A 16,517-nucleotide genomic window follows, 5' to 3' on the forward strand; every position below is an offset into this window, starting at 1 on the left:
CCGCTGCCGTGGTAGTCTCAGAGTGCGGCGGCGAACGGGCTGAAGCAGCCGGAGGACGAGAGGCGGGGTGGGCGGAAGGGGGAGGAAATCCCATCACTGGGGCGCCAGCCTGGACGTTCCCGCCTCCTCCGACACTGTCGGGTCCGATCGGAGAAGGGTCACCGCCTCCTCCAGCGAGAAGGGGGGCGGAGTCCGGCTCAGGTGAGGCAACCCTGTCAGCGCGAGCCGTGGTGGCGCGCGCGGGCGCGCTCACGTGGAGACAGTTGGGCTCTGGGGGAGCTGGATGGGCGGCGCGAGCAGGGTCTAGTCCAGGCGTCGGGGCGCGCGCAGACGCGTACCGGTTCCCCTCCATCCCCCCACCCCCGCCTACCTTGTCAGTCTTTCTGAGGTGGTATTGTTACCCTCGGAACGGAGGGGCCAGGCGGGTGGAAGGCGTGTTCTTCTGCGCAGGCGTCCCCCGTGTCCTGACGCCAGGCTGTAGGTCCAGCCGGTGGGGCGGGGCTCTTGCCCCCTCGGATCTGCGGGCTTGCGACGTTGGTTACTGGGATCGGGTGGGGAAGGCTTGGGACCAACAGCCTGGCGGGGTGAATAGAGGATCTGCGGGATGGGGTCGGGTGGCTCTCTCGCCCCCATCCTGGGTCTGTTTGAGCGACGAGGTTTCATTTACACCAGAGCAAGGCCGAGGCGGCCTGGAATCGGGAACCGGAGGCTGACCCTTGGAGGGGTGGAGCCAGTGTTTTGGAATGCCCCTACTTATCAGAGGACTACAGTGTTTATAGGCTATTATTGAATGGCCTCTGCTTCCAGGCTTCGTGCTAGGAGCTGTGGGGGATGCAGTGGTAAGAACAGCCTTCTGCCCTCCTCCCCTTGTTTGGAGGACATGCAGATTTATACTTAAATACTAACCTTAGGCAGTGAGTTAAGGGGGGGTCGAAGGTTAGTTTTTCTTCTCTTCCAAAAAAGGTCGTTTGTTATTAAGTCAGTGTGCATTCTGGCATCGTGGAGGGTACTGTGGAAGCTAATTTCTGAATAGGACACAAATCCTAAATATTTAGTTTGGAGGAAAAATTTTAGGTAAAGGCGCAGTGAAATCTTGAGTACTAAGTAGTATGGTTGGGTTCTGGTTAATTTTAATGAATTGAAGTAAGAAACCCTTCACCTTCAAGAACTGAAGCAGAAATATTTCCGAAATATGTTCATACACTTTTCAGTTGTAGTAGGTAGAAGATATTACATACACTAGGATCTTTCTTTAGAGATTGAAGAGAATGCTGTGCCTTAGACATCACTGATGATTTGTTATCCTTGTAGGGGCTGTTGTGCCTTAGATAATTTAAAAAAGGTGGGCTAGGTGCCTCACCGTTTTCTGGAGAAAGTGCATTCAGTGTTGTGATTTTGGTGGTGAGGTTGATAAGCTAAAAGATTAGCGGCGGGGGAAAAAGACCAGGTGGGGAGAGGAGAGAGAATTTTAGAGAAAAGCCCCTAAACCAAGGGAAGGCCTCCTACTATTACTTTAGTCCCCTCTGGAAATCCCAGAAAACTTGGGAAGACTGGCCTCACCACCACTGTCAGGTTGGTGACCTGCCAGGTAAGACTAACTCGTTGAGGACCTGTTCGGGCTCTTGCGTTTTGCTAAGTAAATGAACCAGGACTTTTTAAAGAGTCCTGAAGTCAGCATGTTTTCTTGATTTGCTTTTTCTCTCCTAAAAGTTGTGTCAAAGCATGGTATAGTTAGCTGGGGATACTGGCAAGCTGTATTCTTCCTATTTGAGGTGTCTAGCAAAATTCTGAAAGAGATAAGATTTGGAAGAAAAGCATCTTAGAGTGGGGTGTTTTCCTAAGCTTAGGGGTCAGTGCTCTCAAAAGAGACTTTGTCGTAAGGCTATCACAAGTAGTTGAAGTTATTAAAAAAAAAAATCAGTTGGATACAAAATGCATGTAAATGTTTAGTATTTAAAGTATTGAGCATGAATTATGTTGAATTGGAGTTCTTTAGCGTGGGTAAGACTTAAAAATAGCTTGTGTACAGTGAGAAATGACAAAGTTTGCTGTAGTGCTGACAGAATCTTGAATCTGCCTCAGTTTCTCCTTGGAAAGGGAAAAGAAAAACCCAAGGTATTGATTCCATTTTAGTCTTCAACTTTTATTTTTTTAATATAAATTTGTTGTAAACGAATACTTTTCCTGTTTGTCAGTTTTAAGCATATGAGTTCTCTTTGACTGTACTTAACATTTCTCAAATATGGATGTTGTCTAGTAGAGCCAGATTTTGTTAGTGTAGCAGGTGGGATGGAATGTAACACCACACGGCACCTTTTGTCTAAGTATGAGGTGAACTCATGCTAAAAGGCCAGCTGTTTCTGAGTGAACTATTGTTCTTACAGTTGTTTTCATCATTGTCATTACTGAATAGTGGCTTTTAATCTCCAGATTCCAATTTTGGGAGGTGCTTTTCATTTGATTAATTATACATCTGTTTACTAAAAGCTTTGATTTATCTTTCTGACAGCTCAGATTAGGAATTGTGTTGGAGTACTGACATTTTATTGTAATATAGATAGATTACTGCCTTAGTATCTAAGATTATTTTATCTGTACATAATTTTCCTTGTGATATTCTAACATACTTGAATGATATGTTTAAGGTTCCAGTATTTCCTTGATTCTAAACCACATTTTGTTCACATTTTAATCTTGAGGACAGGATGCCATAAGTAAGCATTATACCATAGCTTAACTGGCATTGTTTTTCCCCCCAATGTTACATGAGATAATGTTGCACTTGATAATCACTGGCATCTTAGATTTAATGAAACTTGGTGCAATTAAAAGACTTTTGTATCCAACTAATTCGTTGTTAATTGTAAGCAATTAATTTTCCAAATCTGCACTCTGAAGAAAGTTTGCTATTGAAAGGAATCCTATTGGAAGTAATATTTTTTCCTTATTCAGAGGGGAATTAACGAACTGTTTTGTTTCTTTGACAAATTTTAAAGGATGATTGACTGCTGGGTCTGCTTTTTGGAAACTGTACTTGGTGTTTTGTGACTTTGTATACTTGATAACAGTTTACAAATGCTTTATTTCCAGCTTAAGTTTAAAATGATTAGGGTTAATTGTTCCCCCCTTTCTTCCATACATGATATTGTTAACTTGGTGTAATTGATTTTTCAGTACATCTAAATTAGTTATAATTTAAAATATACTCAGCTGTCTTCCTCTAAAAATATAAGACCTTCAATTTTAAAGGTCTTTGAAATACAAGTCCTTCTGTTTTAGTCTACAGAGAGGATTTGAGGAAGGAGGACAGGGAGAAGAAAACCCACTGTTCTGGGGTTCAGTTTTGAGAGGAATGTACAGATGGTACAAAAATCTAAACACATGTAGTAACATACACTGTATTTTATTTTGAGTAGAATGTCAAAAGCAACTTAGCAGGTGAAGTATCAGTCACTTAGCAGGTGAAGTATCAGTCACTATTGATTTGATAAATTATTCAGAAGTGAAGGAATATACTACTTTGAAGGTAAACTAGGTATAAGAAATGAATTAAATCCATTTTTCATCTTCTCTCCTGGAAAGGCACCATCAATAATTGTGTCTCCAATGCTTCAGCATGGCTTTCTTCTTGATAGAAGTTTAGTTTTTTTCCGTAAGAAATACGTATCTTGATCTGTCAGGGGTGCAAGGCAATAAAAGCTATTTTTAAAAATTGCTGAAAAGGTTGTGTGTGGTGGAGGCAACTGGGATGTGTGTCAGGCAGCATTTTCTAAATAATAGAGGGAAAATATATTTAGACTTTTAAAACAGATGTTAAAATATAGTCTCAAATATATAAACAGCTAAAAGAAGCCATTGATGGATGGTTTCTATAGATTTTTGGGTACCTTTGTGAAGTTTGTATGCTCTTTAGAGTGTTAAGTGGCTACAGGTGTTCTTTTATCTGGACAATCAGCTGGCTGGCTAGTCATTTTAAGTTTTAGGAAAATGTAGTACCCGAGACAGGGAAATTTCTAGAACAGTTACAGTGCAAGTGTAAAGTTCTAAATAGGATAAAGCAGTGAAGTTTGTCATAAATTATTATTATTATTTTTTTGTGTGTGGTACGCGGGCCTCTCACTGTTGTGGCCTCTCCCGTTGCGGAGCACAGGCTCCAGACGCGCAGGCTCAGCGGCCATGGCTCACGGGCCTAGCCGCTCTGCGGCACGTGGGATCTTCCCGGACCGGGGCACGAACCCGTGTCCCCTGCATCAGCAGGCGGACTCTCAACCACTGCACCACCAGGGAAGCCCCTGTCATAAATTATTTTGAAGTTGAAGTGCAATGCTGTCAGACTCTCATGTAACTGACTGTCTTGAGCATGCCCATCTATCAGACAGCATTCTGCCGGTGGGCCACCACCTTGGCTGACCACCTCCCTGACAGGTTTGGGCAGACCAAGATCTTCCCCTTATTACAGGTGATCCTGCCACCAGGAATGCATTCTGTCACCCAGCCCCTCTTCTCCCCAAGGCTCTGCTCCCTGATTCTTGTTTGGCACCAGCCTCATGGAAGGCAGGGTTGGGAGGAGCCAGTGGTAAGGAGCAGTGGGAGGAGAAGGCAAAGCTTATCTTGCATCCTGCTGACCTTCTAAACTAGGGTCTGTTATCACTGGTGAAGACTTGGCAGTGTGGGCTGTGGTGGTGGAGGCGGTGGCGTGTAGCATTGGTAATAAGGGAGGATTTGAGGAAGAAAAGAGACGAAAAGCCCCTCCTGCCAGCTCTTCCAGAATCCTTGCTCTAATTTTCACTCCCTTAGCTGTTATTTTACACACCTGTCTTTTCACTCAGTTCCAATCCTTGACCCTGACCCTGCTTTTCAGCTTCATCCCCTCACTCCCTCCAATTGCCTGATCCTTATTCCTAGCCTTTGCTCACACTAGTAATTGCTTACTGTCTCTCCTCTGAATATCCTGTCATCAGCCACTGGGCCCATGTCTTCCTGGGGGCTACTCCCATTACTGCAAAGTGAAGTTTTGTGGATGGACCTAGGATCATATCTCTTATCCTTCACTTGCTGTACTAGTTGGGTGATGTTGGCCCTAGGCATGGGGAAGACAGTCACTGCTTGATCATCATCCATAAGAGAGAATATATGTAAAATACCTACAGGACCTCGCTCTTAGTAGGCATTCAACCCTTTCATCCAACTAATCGAAGTATAGTGGTAAGTGTGGTGCAGTGTTACTTATACTGCACAGGTGCTTTGACCTGTTTGCTAACATAGTAACAGGTTAAAGGCATACTTTGTGAGTGGTCTTGGAAGGTAATATTGCTGAGAAAATGCTAAGTGATTTATTTTGCAAACTTGAGTAGCACAGTATATGTATAAATCAAAGGCTGCCTTTACGCTGAAGTCCCATTTATCCTATATTTTTAAAGAATGAGATTGCAGGGAATTCCCTGGCGATCCAGTTTTTAGGACTCCATGCTTTCACTGCCGAGGGCCCACGTTCAGTCCCTGGTTGGGAAACTAAGATCCTGCAAGCCACACAGTGCGGCCAAAAACAAACAAAAAACAACCACCCCCCGAAACCGAAACAAAACAAAAAAAGAGATTCCACATACATGCGCTTTCTATATATGTAAAAATTTAGGGCTAATAGCCCCAGTACGTGCTGCTGGGCCCCTTTTCTCCCTTAGTGCATCAGCTGTCTCTTTTTGCAGCTTAATTAATTAATTAAAAAAATAATTATTAAAAAAAGACTATGTGAGGGCTTGAGGTACTTCCCTATGAGGAAATCTTTCATACATAGGCTTTGACCTTTATTTTGGATATTCTGAGACTTTTTCTTTCTGGCTTTTGGCTGATTGTAGGGATAGTTGTGACTCTCAGAAAAATGACTGTTGGGTAATATGGTGTTACATTTCACCTAAATACAAAATTCATTCAAGATAATTTACGGAGTTGTATATCAGGCACTTTTGAAGAGAGAGAGAAATTATAGTCCCTGGAGTCAACAAGAAGTTTTAGTAGAAGCATTTTGACTTTGCACTAGAATATAAGTAGGTCACTAATAACTTTTCTTATTCAAGCTGAATTATGAAGTTTTAGGTCAGCTAATCCCTAGGAATTTTTTTAAAGAAATTTATGTATTTATTTATTTTTGGCTGTGTTGGGTCTTCATTGCTGTGCACGGGCTTCCTCTAGTTGCGGCAAGCAGGCTTCTCATTGCTGTGGCTTCTCTTGTTGTGGAGCATGGGCTCTAGGCGCATGAGCTTCAGTAGTTGTGGCACACGGGCTCAGCAGTTGTGGCTCGTGGGCTCTAGAGCACAGGCTCAGTAGCTGTGGCACACAGGCTTAGTTGCTCCACGGCATATGGGATCTTCCTGGACCAGGGCTCAAACCTGTGTCCCCTGCATTGACAGGAGGATTCTTAGCCACTGCAACACCAGGGAAGTCCAGCCCTAGGAATTTTGAACTGGGAAACAAGCTGGTAAAGTGGGAGAGCTGGAGGGTAGGGTGAGATGGTAAGGGCTTCTGGCATTAGCTTGACATCCCCAGTCATGCTCACTTTTAGTCATTGATGGATTTCCTTTTTTTTTTAAAGATTTATTATTTATTTATTTTATTTATTTTTGGCTGTGTCGGGTCTTAGTTGCGGCACGCAGGATCTTTTGTTGTGGCACGTGGGCTTCTCTCTAGTTGTGGCGTGCAGGTTTTCTTTCTCTAGTTGGGGCGTGCAGGCTCCAGGGCACCGTGGGCTCTGTAGTTCTGGTGCGCAGGTTCCAGGTCATGTGGCCTCTCTAGTTGAGGTGCTCGAGCTCAGTAGTTGTGGCTCGTGGGCTTAGTTGCCCCGCAGCATGTGGGATCTTAGCTCCCTGACCAGGGATCAAACCCACGTTACCTGCATTGTAAGGCAGATTCTTTACCGCTGGACCACCAGGGAAGTCCTGATTTCCTTTTTAATACACTTAATCTGTCCAATTTCTGAGCTGCCCTGACACAGCAGAACCAGAGAGACTATAAAATTAGTCATGCTGACAGATGTGGTAGCTGGGGTTAACCTTGGGCGCCTGTGTGCCTATGTAGTCCCACTTAGTTGATCAGACCAGAATATGGATGAATGTTCTAGGACTCCAGGACTTGTAACCCCATCAAAAATCCTAGCCTGCTTGACTGGGACCTTGCCTAGTTTTGTTCTCTTACATTTATTTTCACTTACGTCATCTCTACAAGTGGAGGCAAAGTTCTGTTTAGTTATTTTTCTGCTAGGGTTTTATCTAGATTAGGGATATTGAACGTTAAGAGTTCTTAGAATGTTAAGATGCTTCTTGCAGGTGTAGCCTTGCAGGTCCTGCCTGGCAGACCAGCGGCAAATCACTTGATATGTTGTAGATGATGTTTGAGTATGGGTGTACATTTCTTTATGAACTAAGTATATTATTGAAAAGCATGTGGGTAGGTCAATATATAAGTCAAACAGTTTAAAATGTGCTATTAACTGGCTTGTTCCCCTAGAACACAAATGAACTTTTTTATTAGTCTAAGTAAAGCACTATTAGGAAAGTAAGTCTATTGAGAAAAGTCAACTCTTGATTATTCATGTTAATGTAATAAGGAGTGGTATAAGTGTATTTTCTTAATTATATTTAGTTTGCAAATTTCTAAAACTCTGTTCCTGTATAAAAAATATTGTAGTGTACACTTGCTTTGGGTCAAAGTTACAAATTGATAGATTACTTGCTGTATATCCTCCTGCCATATAGGCTCATAGTCACATTTTGAAATCTTTTAAAGAGACCTGGGGCTTCCCTGGTGGCTAAGTGGTTAAGAATCTGCCTGCCAATGCAAGGGACACGGCTTTGAGCCCTGGTCCAGGAAGATCCCACATGCCGCAGAGCAACTAAGCCCATGTGCCACAACTACTGAGCCTGTGCTCTAGAGCCCATGAGCCACAACTGCTGAAGCCCGTGTGCCTAGAGCCCGTGCTCTGCAACAAGAGAAGCCACCACAATGAGAAGCCCGCGCCCCGCAACGAAGAGTAGCCCCCACCCACTGCAACTAGAGAAATCCCGCGTGCAGCAACGAAAACCCAACGCAGCCAAAAATAAATAAATAAAAATTTTTTAAAATTATTAAAAAAAGAAAAAGAGACCTGAAGCTTTTTCCCTTGGTTTGAAGGCTTCAAACAGGCAGCTTTTGGTAAAACACTTACCTTCTCAGCATGAACTCTTTTATAGCTTTTAGACTGGATCTCTGAGTTTGCTAGAGATGCTTGTGAGTTTTGAATAACCATGATCTTGATTCATGATTCCCTTCCATCACAGTGGAGAGTAACACATTTCATACCTCTCAAACTAACTGAATTTTAAAAATACACTTTCTAGATCCAAAACTGTTTCAAGATAGCCATGTTGTTTAGATTTTTTTAAGATTGCGATTTGAACTTCACTGTGTGACAGAGATCCAGCATGAACCAGGTTAAAGTAAAAGGGGAATTTGTTGGCTCATGAAATAGAAAGTCCTAGGGTCATGCTAACTACAGTCATGGCTGGATCCCATGGTCTTGATGTCATCAGGACATTGTCTTTGGTATTGCTTCCTTCTTTGTTGGCTTCATTCTCAGATAGGCAAAAATTGCCACCATCAGCGTTAGACTTACATCTCTCTCACAGCTTGCAATCTGGGTGAAGAGAATATCTATTCTATTCTATTCTCGCTCTCTCTTTTGAAACAGTCAATCCATCATTTCTCTCCTGTAACACTGGCACTGATAAGGATCCCAGTGAGTGAGAAATACGGAACATTTCATGAATTTGCTTGTCATCCTTGCTCAGGGGCCATGCTAATCTTCTCTTTATGGTTCAAATTTTAGCACTTGTGGTGCAGAAGGGAGCAAGAGATTCTTTGTTGATGGTATCAGCAAAAGTCCCCAGGGCAGACTCTAATTGCTGTGGCTTGGCTCACATATCCATCTCTGAAACAATCATTGTAATCAAGGGAAGTGGTTAAGAAATTAGCCAGGCCTCTCTAGATCATTTGGAGGAACCAAAGATCATCGGGAACTCAGAGGTTTGGAGGCAGTCTGATCTTTTCCAGCTGGACTAAGAATGGGTAGAAAGTGATTTACCCCAAGGACATTAGTAGACAGACCAAAAGAAAAAAAAAGGTGTCCCTTGGAGATAGTATTTGAATATTGATTTGTGGGGTGATGTTAACAAGTTTTACATTGTTTCAGTTATTTATTGCTATGTAACAAATCACTCGAAAGCTTAATGGCTTAAAACCACAAAAAGCATTTTATTATTATCTCTAAGAGTTCTAGGGGTTGACTGGGCTCAGCTAGCTGATTCTCTCTTGGGGTCTGTTACGTAGTCAGATTGTGTGTGGGGCTGAAGTTAACTTGAAGTCATGTCTGGAGGCAGGTGTTGACTGTCAACTAGATTTCAGCTGCGCTTCCTCACAGAATGGTTGTTGGGTTCTAAGAGGAAGCCAAAAAGACCAGGTGAAAGCGGTGTCACTTTTTATGACCTAGCTCACAAGTAGTCACATAGTGTAACTTTTGCCATAGTCATAGACTTGCCTGGCTTCAAGGGGAGTCGACGTAGACGCCCACCTCTTCATGAGAGGAGTGTCGATGTCAGACCGTAAGAAAACATGCAGTATGGGAGACCTTCATGTGGCTAGCCAACTTGGAAAATGCAATCTGCTATACACGTTGACTTATTTCAAGTGACCAGTTTTTATAAAGAACATGAAATATAAATTAGGCTATGCCAGTTCTTGGGTTGTCCTTATATTGACCAGTTTCTTTGTTGCCTAATATATCATATAGTATCACCAAAAAATTCTCCAGCATTCTTTCTCTCTTCCTAATAGCACTCTGATTTCTTTGTTGTGAATTATCTCCATCCCCTTCATGTATAATCTTGTTAGGTGGATAAATCAGCAATCAGCCTTCCATCACAGAAGGAAAAATAGATCCTTCCTCTTTCTTCCCCAGCACAATCACAGGTAGGGGTGGGTGGGTCCCTAAGTTCAGCTATATTAGAAGCTCTCCCTGGAACTTTGAATCTTGAGCATGTGATGTCCATAACTGAGGGAACTGTTGGAGCCCATTTATTGCAGGGGCAGTAGCCCAAGGAGACTCTTCCTACTGTACCAGTGTGATTGTGGATTTTGCTTCCTAGCCCTTCCAAGCTCCTGCTGTCTGGTTCTTCAGCCTCCCAAGTCTTTGAGCTCTCAGATGGCTTTCACTCAAGTAAACCAGAGTTGAGTGCTGTTGGTTGTGTACAAGGCCTTAACTGACAGACCATCATAACTACAGTTAGCTGTATTTTAATACCCAAATTAATTAAATTTCTTTAGTTATCCCAGAAAACTCAATTAAGAAATTATGTTATGGTAAATTATTTTGTTAATGACTTGTTAAAACAGTGATTACTAACTTTTACTACAATGGGGCCTCTTAATGCTAAGTGGCCTCTTAGAATCAAAGAAAGGAATTGGGATTTCTCATTGACCTAATAATAGTTTGGGGACAGCAGTGGGAGATTGGGGATAAAACATATTAAGTATATTTACAAAAATATCCTTTACAACAGACAGTGTCATCTGTTTATCCATATGGTTACATAGCACTTTATTCTTTAGTATCACCAAGTATACATAGCAGATACTGTCTGTGCCCTGACCAGATCCCCTTGGTCCTTTTTACTGCTTCTGTGCACCAGTTATGCAACTTTGAGTGAATCTTTGCTTCTAACGGCTTGTGTCTGTGACTCGTTTGAGGACTGTCTTTGAGTGACTGGCTTCACTTTGTGCATAGGCCCAGAGAGCTTGAAGTGCTCCATCTCCCTGGAGAGGTTCTTAGCTGTTGACTGACTAACGCAAGGGCTATGAAAGACCAGTTCCCTTGCCTTGAGACGGCTCAAACTCAGTTACTTATACTCCAGAGTTCCCCTGCTGGACCAGGCTAAAGCTGGGATTTTGCCCCAGATTGCTCCCTTGCTTGGCCGCTGCTGCTTCTCTCTACTGCTTCCCATTCCCAGTTTCTCCTGGGAGCACTTCCTTGATAAGTCAGATGTACTTGAATCCTCTTAGGTAGGGTTTCCCACAAGCAGACCCTAAGACAGTATGACACTAAGCCTTTTTCATATTCATAGTCTTTGGAATCACTTTGAGGCATCACAGTAATGCCCTGCTGTTTCCATTTCATTCTTGGAATACTGACTTGTGGCACTTTGGGATGGCCAGAACATATATTAACAATCACATTAGTGAGTCAGCTGCATTTCTCGTTTCATTTAACTCATGGCTCTATTTTTACTTTAATTGAGTTATGCATGCGTTACTGGATTTTTTTTTTTTTTTTTTTTTTTTTTTTGGCTGTGTTGGGTCTTAGTTGCAGCACGTAGGATCTTTTGTTGCGGCATGCGTGCTTCTCTCTAGTTGTGGCGTGCAGGTTTTGTCTCTCTAGTTGTGGTGCACAGGCTCCAGGGCACGTGGGCTCTGTAGTTAGTGGCACACAGGCTCTCTCGTTGAGGTGCGCGGGCTCAGTAGTGGTGGCGCGAGGGTTTAGTTGCCCCACGCATGTGGGATCTTAATTCCCTGACCAGAGATTGAACCCTCATCGGCTGCATTGTAAGGCGGATTCTTTACCACTGGACCACCAGGGAAGTCACTTGTTACTGTATATTAAATAGCTTCTCTTAAAAGTCAGTCAGTACACTGACAGCAGTAGGTTGCCCTTCACTATATATAACTTATCCTCACCAGTCCATTCAGAAAGATTGGTCAATATTTATTTATTTTCCCTGCCACGCCATGTGGCATGCGTGATCCTAGTTCCCCCACCAGGGATCAAACCCATGCCCCCTGCATTGGGAGCACCGAGTCTTAACCACTGGACCACCAGAGAAGTCCCAATATTTACAGTATTTAATTGCATTGCCTGGCATGTGATATAATAGCTATTTATCAATATTTAAAATTGCATAATAGGAAGCTTTCTATCCTAAAATGGTTTAAATAATATAGGAATTATCTTTTCCATAGCATTCAATAGATATTTCCTGTAAAACTGCTTGGTGCTCGTGCCTCTTCAGGGGAGAAGTAATTCTTTGGCAGCTCTTTCTAATTGTGTGCATGGCGGTGGGGACCAGTTATGGTCTGTTCAGGCTCTCTTTTTAGATTTTTAAAAAGAAATTTTACCAAAGATATATATGTAGTTTGCTAAGTACACATCACTTAAGGAATCAAATAGTTCCACAGATTTTTTTTTTTTTTTTTTAGTTCCACAGATTTTTAAGATGAATACTAGGCCCTGACCTCCCTGCTCCCCATTTCTCTTCCTCAAGACTCCCACTTTCAACTCTTTTTTTTTTTTTTTTTTTTGCGGTACGCGGGCCTCTCACTGTTGTGGCCTCTCCCGTTGTGGAGCACAGGCTCCGGACGCATAGGCTCAGTGGCCATGGCTCACGGGCCCAGCTGCTCCGCGGCATGTGGGACCTTCCCGGACCGGGACACGAACCCGTGTCCCCTGCATCGGCAGGCGGACTCTCAACCACTGCGCCACCAGGGAAGCCCCCACTTTCAACTCTTAACTAATTCCTTTGATATTTATATACATATGTAAAAAGCCATGCTTGGAGCTTCTTAATTTTTCAGTTTAGGCATTATCTATTGACTTCCCCTTGGTTAGAGATAAGAATTTTGTTTTTTATGAGTTTGTTAATTTCTCCTTATGATTCTACTGGTTTTGCTCTGTGCATTTCAATGCACACTCCACATTCCTCCATCCCCCAGTATAGTTAGAATTTTCATTAGATCAGCTATTCTCAAAGTATAGTCCAAGGACCTATAGGGACCTCTGAGAGTTTTTCAAGGAGTCTATGAGGTCAAAGCTATTTTCATATTCATATAAAGACTTATTTGCTTTTTTCACTTAATCCTTTCACGAGTGTACACTCGTGTATGATATTGCAAAATCCTGAATGCAGAAGCAAATATGAGAATCCAGCTATCTTCTGTTAATGCAAAAATGTAAAACAGTGCCACTCTTCTCATTATTTTTTTTCGGGGGAAGTATAGTTATTTTTCATAAAAGTTAACATGTAATTGTTTATTTTTATTTTATTTTATTTTATTTTTGCGCTACACGGGCCTCTCACTATTGGGGCCTCTCCCGTCACGGAGCACAGGCTCCGGACGCGCAGGCTCAGCGGCCATGGCTCATGGGCCCAGCCGCTCCGCGGCATGTGGGACCTTTCCGGACCGGGGCACAAACCTGTGTCCCCTGCATCGGCAGGCGGACTCTCAACCACTGCGCCACCAGGGAAGCCCTGTTTTTATTTTATTTTTTAAAAATTTATTTTTGGCTGCGTTGGGTCTTTTTTAAAAATTAATTGATTGATTATTTATTTTTGGCTGCGTTGGGTCTTTGTTGCTGCACGCAGGCTTTCTCTAGTTGCGTTGAGTGGGGGCTACTCTTGTTGCGGTGTGTGGGCTTCTCATCGTGGTGGCTTCTCTTGTTGCAGAGCACGGGCTCTAGGCGTGCGGGCTCAGCAATGTGGTGCACGGGCTTAGTTGTTCCATGGCATGTTGCATCTTCTCAGACCAGGGCTCAAACCCATGTCACCTGCATTGGCAGGCAGATTCTTAACCACTGCGCCACCAGGGAAGTCCCTGTCATTGTTTATTTTTATTTAAAAATTAATTAACAAGTGTTTTTAAATGTTCTGTTTTAAATTCCCTAGAGCTTTTAAAAATTTACCCTAGTTCCTCATCACAGCCTATGGAAGGGCTCAATAAATGCTAGTTGAAGATGTCTGCACTGCCAGTGCACGTGTACTACAATACTAGATCTTTGGCCTTCTGTTATTTTGGTTCTCTCTTTCACTTTAGGGATGATCACCTCTTGCCCAAAAAAGCTATGCATTTCCAAAGCCATTTATCCATCACATACATGGGGAGGGGCTCTAACTGTCAGAGGAATGTTACAGTGGCTGTTTGTCACTGGCAGCTGTCCAGCCTTTTGAACACCCCCACCTTTCCATTTGGAGAGCCTGCAAATTGTGTGTCCCATTTCCCAAGGTAGAATCATCATTACAGGGCAGATGTGAGAACTAGGTTCCCTTGGTTGTAGGTACCTGAGTGGGGTCTGGATGCAGATGTGAGCAATATGGAACAATACTGAGCATTTAGAACTACTCTGTCCAATCCAGTAGACATTAAATTAATTAAAATTAAATAAAATTAAAAGTTCATTTCCTCAGTCACACTAGCCACATTTCAAGTGCTCAGTAAACACATGTGACTAGTGGACAGCATAGCAACTATGCTGTTGATTTCTGTCATTGTAGGAAGTTGTATTGGACTGTGCTGGTGTAGAAGGTGCAATGGCAGCTCTCTTCTGGGCAGCTAATCCAGAGCAGGATCCATGGAAAGTAGAGGTAGTAGTGGCAGTAATGATTTCCACAATGTGCTTGGGTGCTCTGGGGCATTCCTGTATCACTCTCCCACCCTCCTGGAGGTTTTGTGAGCTTCCTAACATCTTTTTACCATAAATCCCTTTCTCCTTAAATCAGTTGAGCGGACTGATTGTATCCAGTTAAGGGCTCTGACTTACCCTGAAGTGTTTTCTGACACTTTGGATATATTGGAAGGAGCAGTTGAATAATCTAATTGGCCAGTTTTATGGCTAAAATTAGCTTTTATATTAGTGGATTTGATTTCTATTGCTAATCTAAATGATCATAAATTGATTAAATGATATTAAGATGAAAGAATATTGCCGTTAAGGAGAAATTAGTTTGGAGTTATGTCTAAACAGATAATTCAACACAGTTACTAACTTAGAGAATAAGTGTTTCTCCCGGTTTTGATGATCATCTCTAATGTCACCATTTAGTTTCACAACTTCCAGGCCCCCTTAAGAAGAAAGGAATCCTTAGCCTTTGTACTGCCCTGATGAAGGCCTGACAATAAGGCATAGCGGGACATTCCAGGCATCCCTACAGTGTTTGGAGAAGAGCCTGGAGAACTTGAGTTGATCTCAAGGACTGTGTCAGGGCATCTAGTGTAGGGCTGACAATCTCTAGGATGACAGGAAGTTATATGAACTGTTTACCTATTTTGCAACATTATTTAAACCTCTGTTTTCGTTGGGGTCATGTTTAGCTACCTCAGTAGTCTCTTCTCATAGGTTTCTGGGCCCTGGGAATCTCCTCAAAATGGTGCTTTTGAGACCACAATTTCCTTGCTACTTATGCCCTTTCTATAGAAAGGGGGATTGAATATTAGGAGTTTGACATTTTAGTGAATGACCTTTTGTGGAAAAGAGTGGTGGTTTCTCTTATACTCAAGATAACTGACATTACAAAAAATAAGGAGGCTGTTTTTCCTCAGATGATCATATTTCTGCTGCTTGTTGAAGAAGAAGGACATTGGACATTGCCCATTTAATGCTCCATTAAAATACCATTTATTTGGGAAGTTAGTCTTTTATGTTCCCCTCTTCTGTTAAGTCAGAATAGTAAGCCCTACCTGACAAGGTTGTTTTGGAGATTAGAGATAATATAAATAAAAAGTACTTAACACAATGACTAGCACATAGAAGACTCTCTAACAGTAGTCACCATTGTTTTATTATTACTACTACTGTCAGCACTGCAACAGTTCTACAACATTGGTTCCAGTCTCCACAGTAGGAGAGAAAGCAATAAACTCAGTGCCTGGTGCTGCTTGCTTTAACCTAACAAGGCTCCAGTTGACATGGTCTCTTAGTTCTCAGAGTGACTCTGAGGCTGGTACAGCTTCCTGAGACAACTCCTTGTTTTATTTCTTTTGTTTCTTGAACCAGAATGTTTCTTCCCTGTTACTGCTATAAAATAATTGCCTCCTTGGAACTTGACATTTACTACTATACGTGTTTACTTTCCAAGTCAGGAGCTATAGACTTGTGAGCAATTGCAAAATGCAAAATGCAATAATTGCATTTTGTCTAATCTCCCCAAAGCCTTGAGCTCTGTGGTCCCTGGTTGATTGGGTGGGGTCAGGGGCGCATGTGCTGCTGCTTGCCATTGTTGGCCCTTCACTCCTAGCAGGGAATCTTGATAAAGCAAGAAGGGGGCAGCAGGAAAGTACGTGTTTTAGTGATGTATTTTGTTGTTGGAAACTCTTCAAAAGCTGAAAAAACACAGGAGGTAAAAGAATAGGCCAACACGTGGCCCCTGCTTTGAGGCATTTTACCATCCATTTGTAACTTTCCAGGTACAGCAAAGGCCTGTGCTTAATACTCTCAGTTGGCACTGTAGACCTTTGGTTTTTATGGATTTAGAGTTTGTCATTTTTGTTATTTCCCAGGGATCTTGAAGGAGTGTGTTCTGTGGTCACTTGTCATTTCACTCAGTCATGACTTGGCCTGCTCTGTAGGGCTGGGCCACTAAAGCAAGTGGGCAAGCCTGGTGTGCAGCTTGGCATCCATGTGGCCTTCTGCTTGCAGTAATCCTTGTGAAGTGCCATAATGGTACTTG

The 16,517-nt window shown here is 42.7% G+C and overlaps 2 protein-coding genes and 1 non-coding gene across 10 annotated transcripts in view; 1 reads left to right on the forward strand and 2 right to left on the reverse strand.

Moving 5' to 3' along the window:
- Window positions 1-16,517, forward strand: part of ZBTB5 (zinc finger and BTB domain containing 5) — a 26,250-nt gene continuing 9,733 nt past the window's right edge. For 3 of the 8 annotated variants that reach the window (XR_009564288.1, XM_060300738.1, XM_060300740.1), the window contains exons 1-2: window positions 542-839; window positions 2,083-2,115. Coding sequence is in view for 4 of the 8 variants with exons in the window: in XM_060300738.1 (XP_060156721.1) it covers window positions 832-839; window positions 2,083-2,115 (41 nt within the window). In the remaining 4 variants the exon portion in view is untranslated. The other 5 variants (XM_060300739.1, XM_060300742.1, XM_030884266.2 and 2 more) reach the window with 5 other exon arrangements.
- Window positions 8,775-8,881, reverse strand: LOC115838716 (U6 spliceosomal RNA). The gene has a single exon (XR_004033734.1). It is a non-coding gene; the product is annotated as a U6 spliceosomal RNA (small nuclear RNA).
- Window positions 9,319-16,517, reverse strand: part of GRHPR (glyoxylate and hydroxypyruvate reductase) — a 26,995-nt gene continuing 19,796 nt past the window's right edge. The window contains exon 10 of the mRNA XM_060300744.2: window positions 9,319-9,463. Within this exon, the coding sequence (XP_060156727.1) occupies window positions 9,443-9,463 (21 nt within the window). The 3' untranslated portion in view covers window positions 9,319-9,442. The remainder of the gene's footprint in view (window positions 9,464-16,517) is intronic.

The sequence above is a fragment of the Globicephala melas genome, chromosome 6, assembly GCF_963455315.2.
Source record: "Globicephala melas chromosome 6, mGloMel1.2, whole genome shotgun sequence".
NCBI classification, from domain to species: Eukaryota; Metazoa; Chordata; class Mammalia; order Artiodactyla; family Delphinidae; genus Globicephala; species Globicephala melas.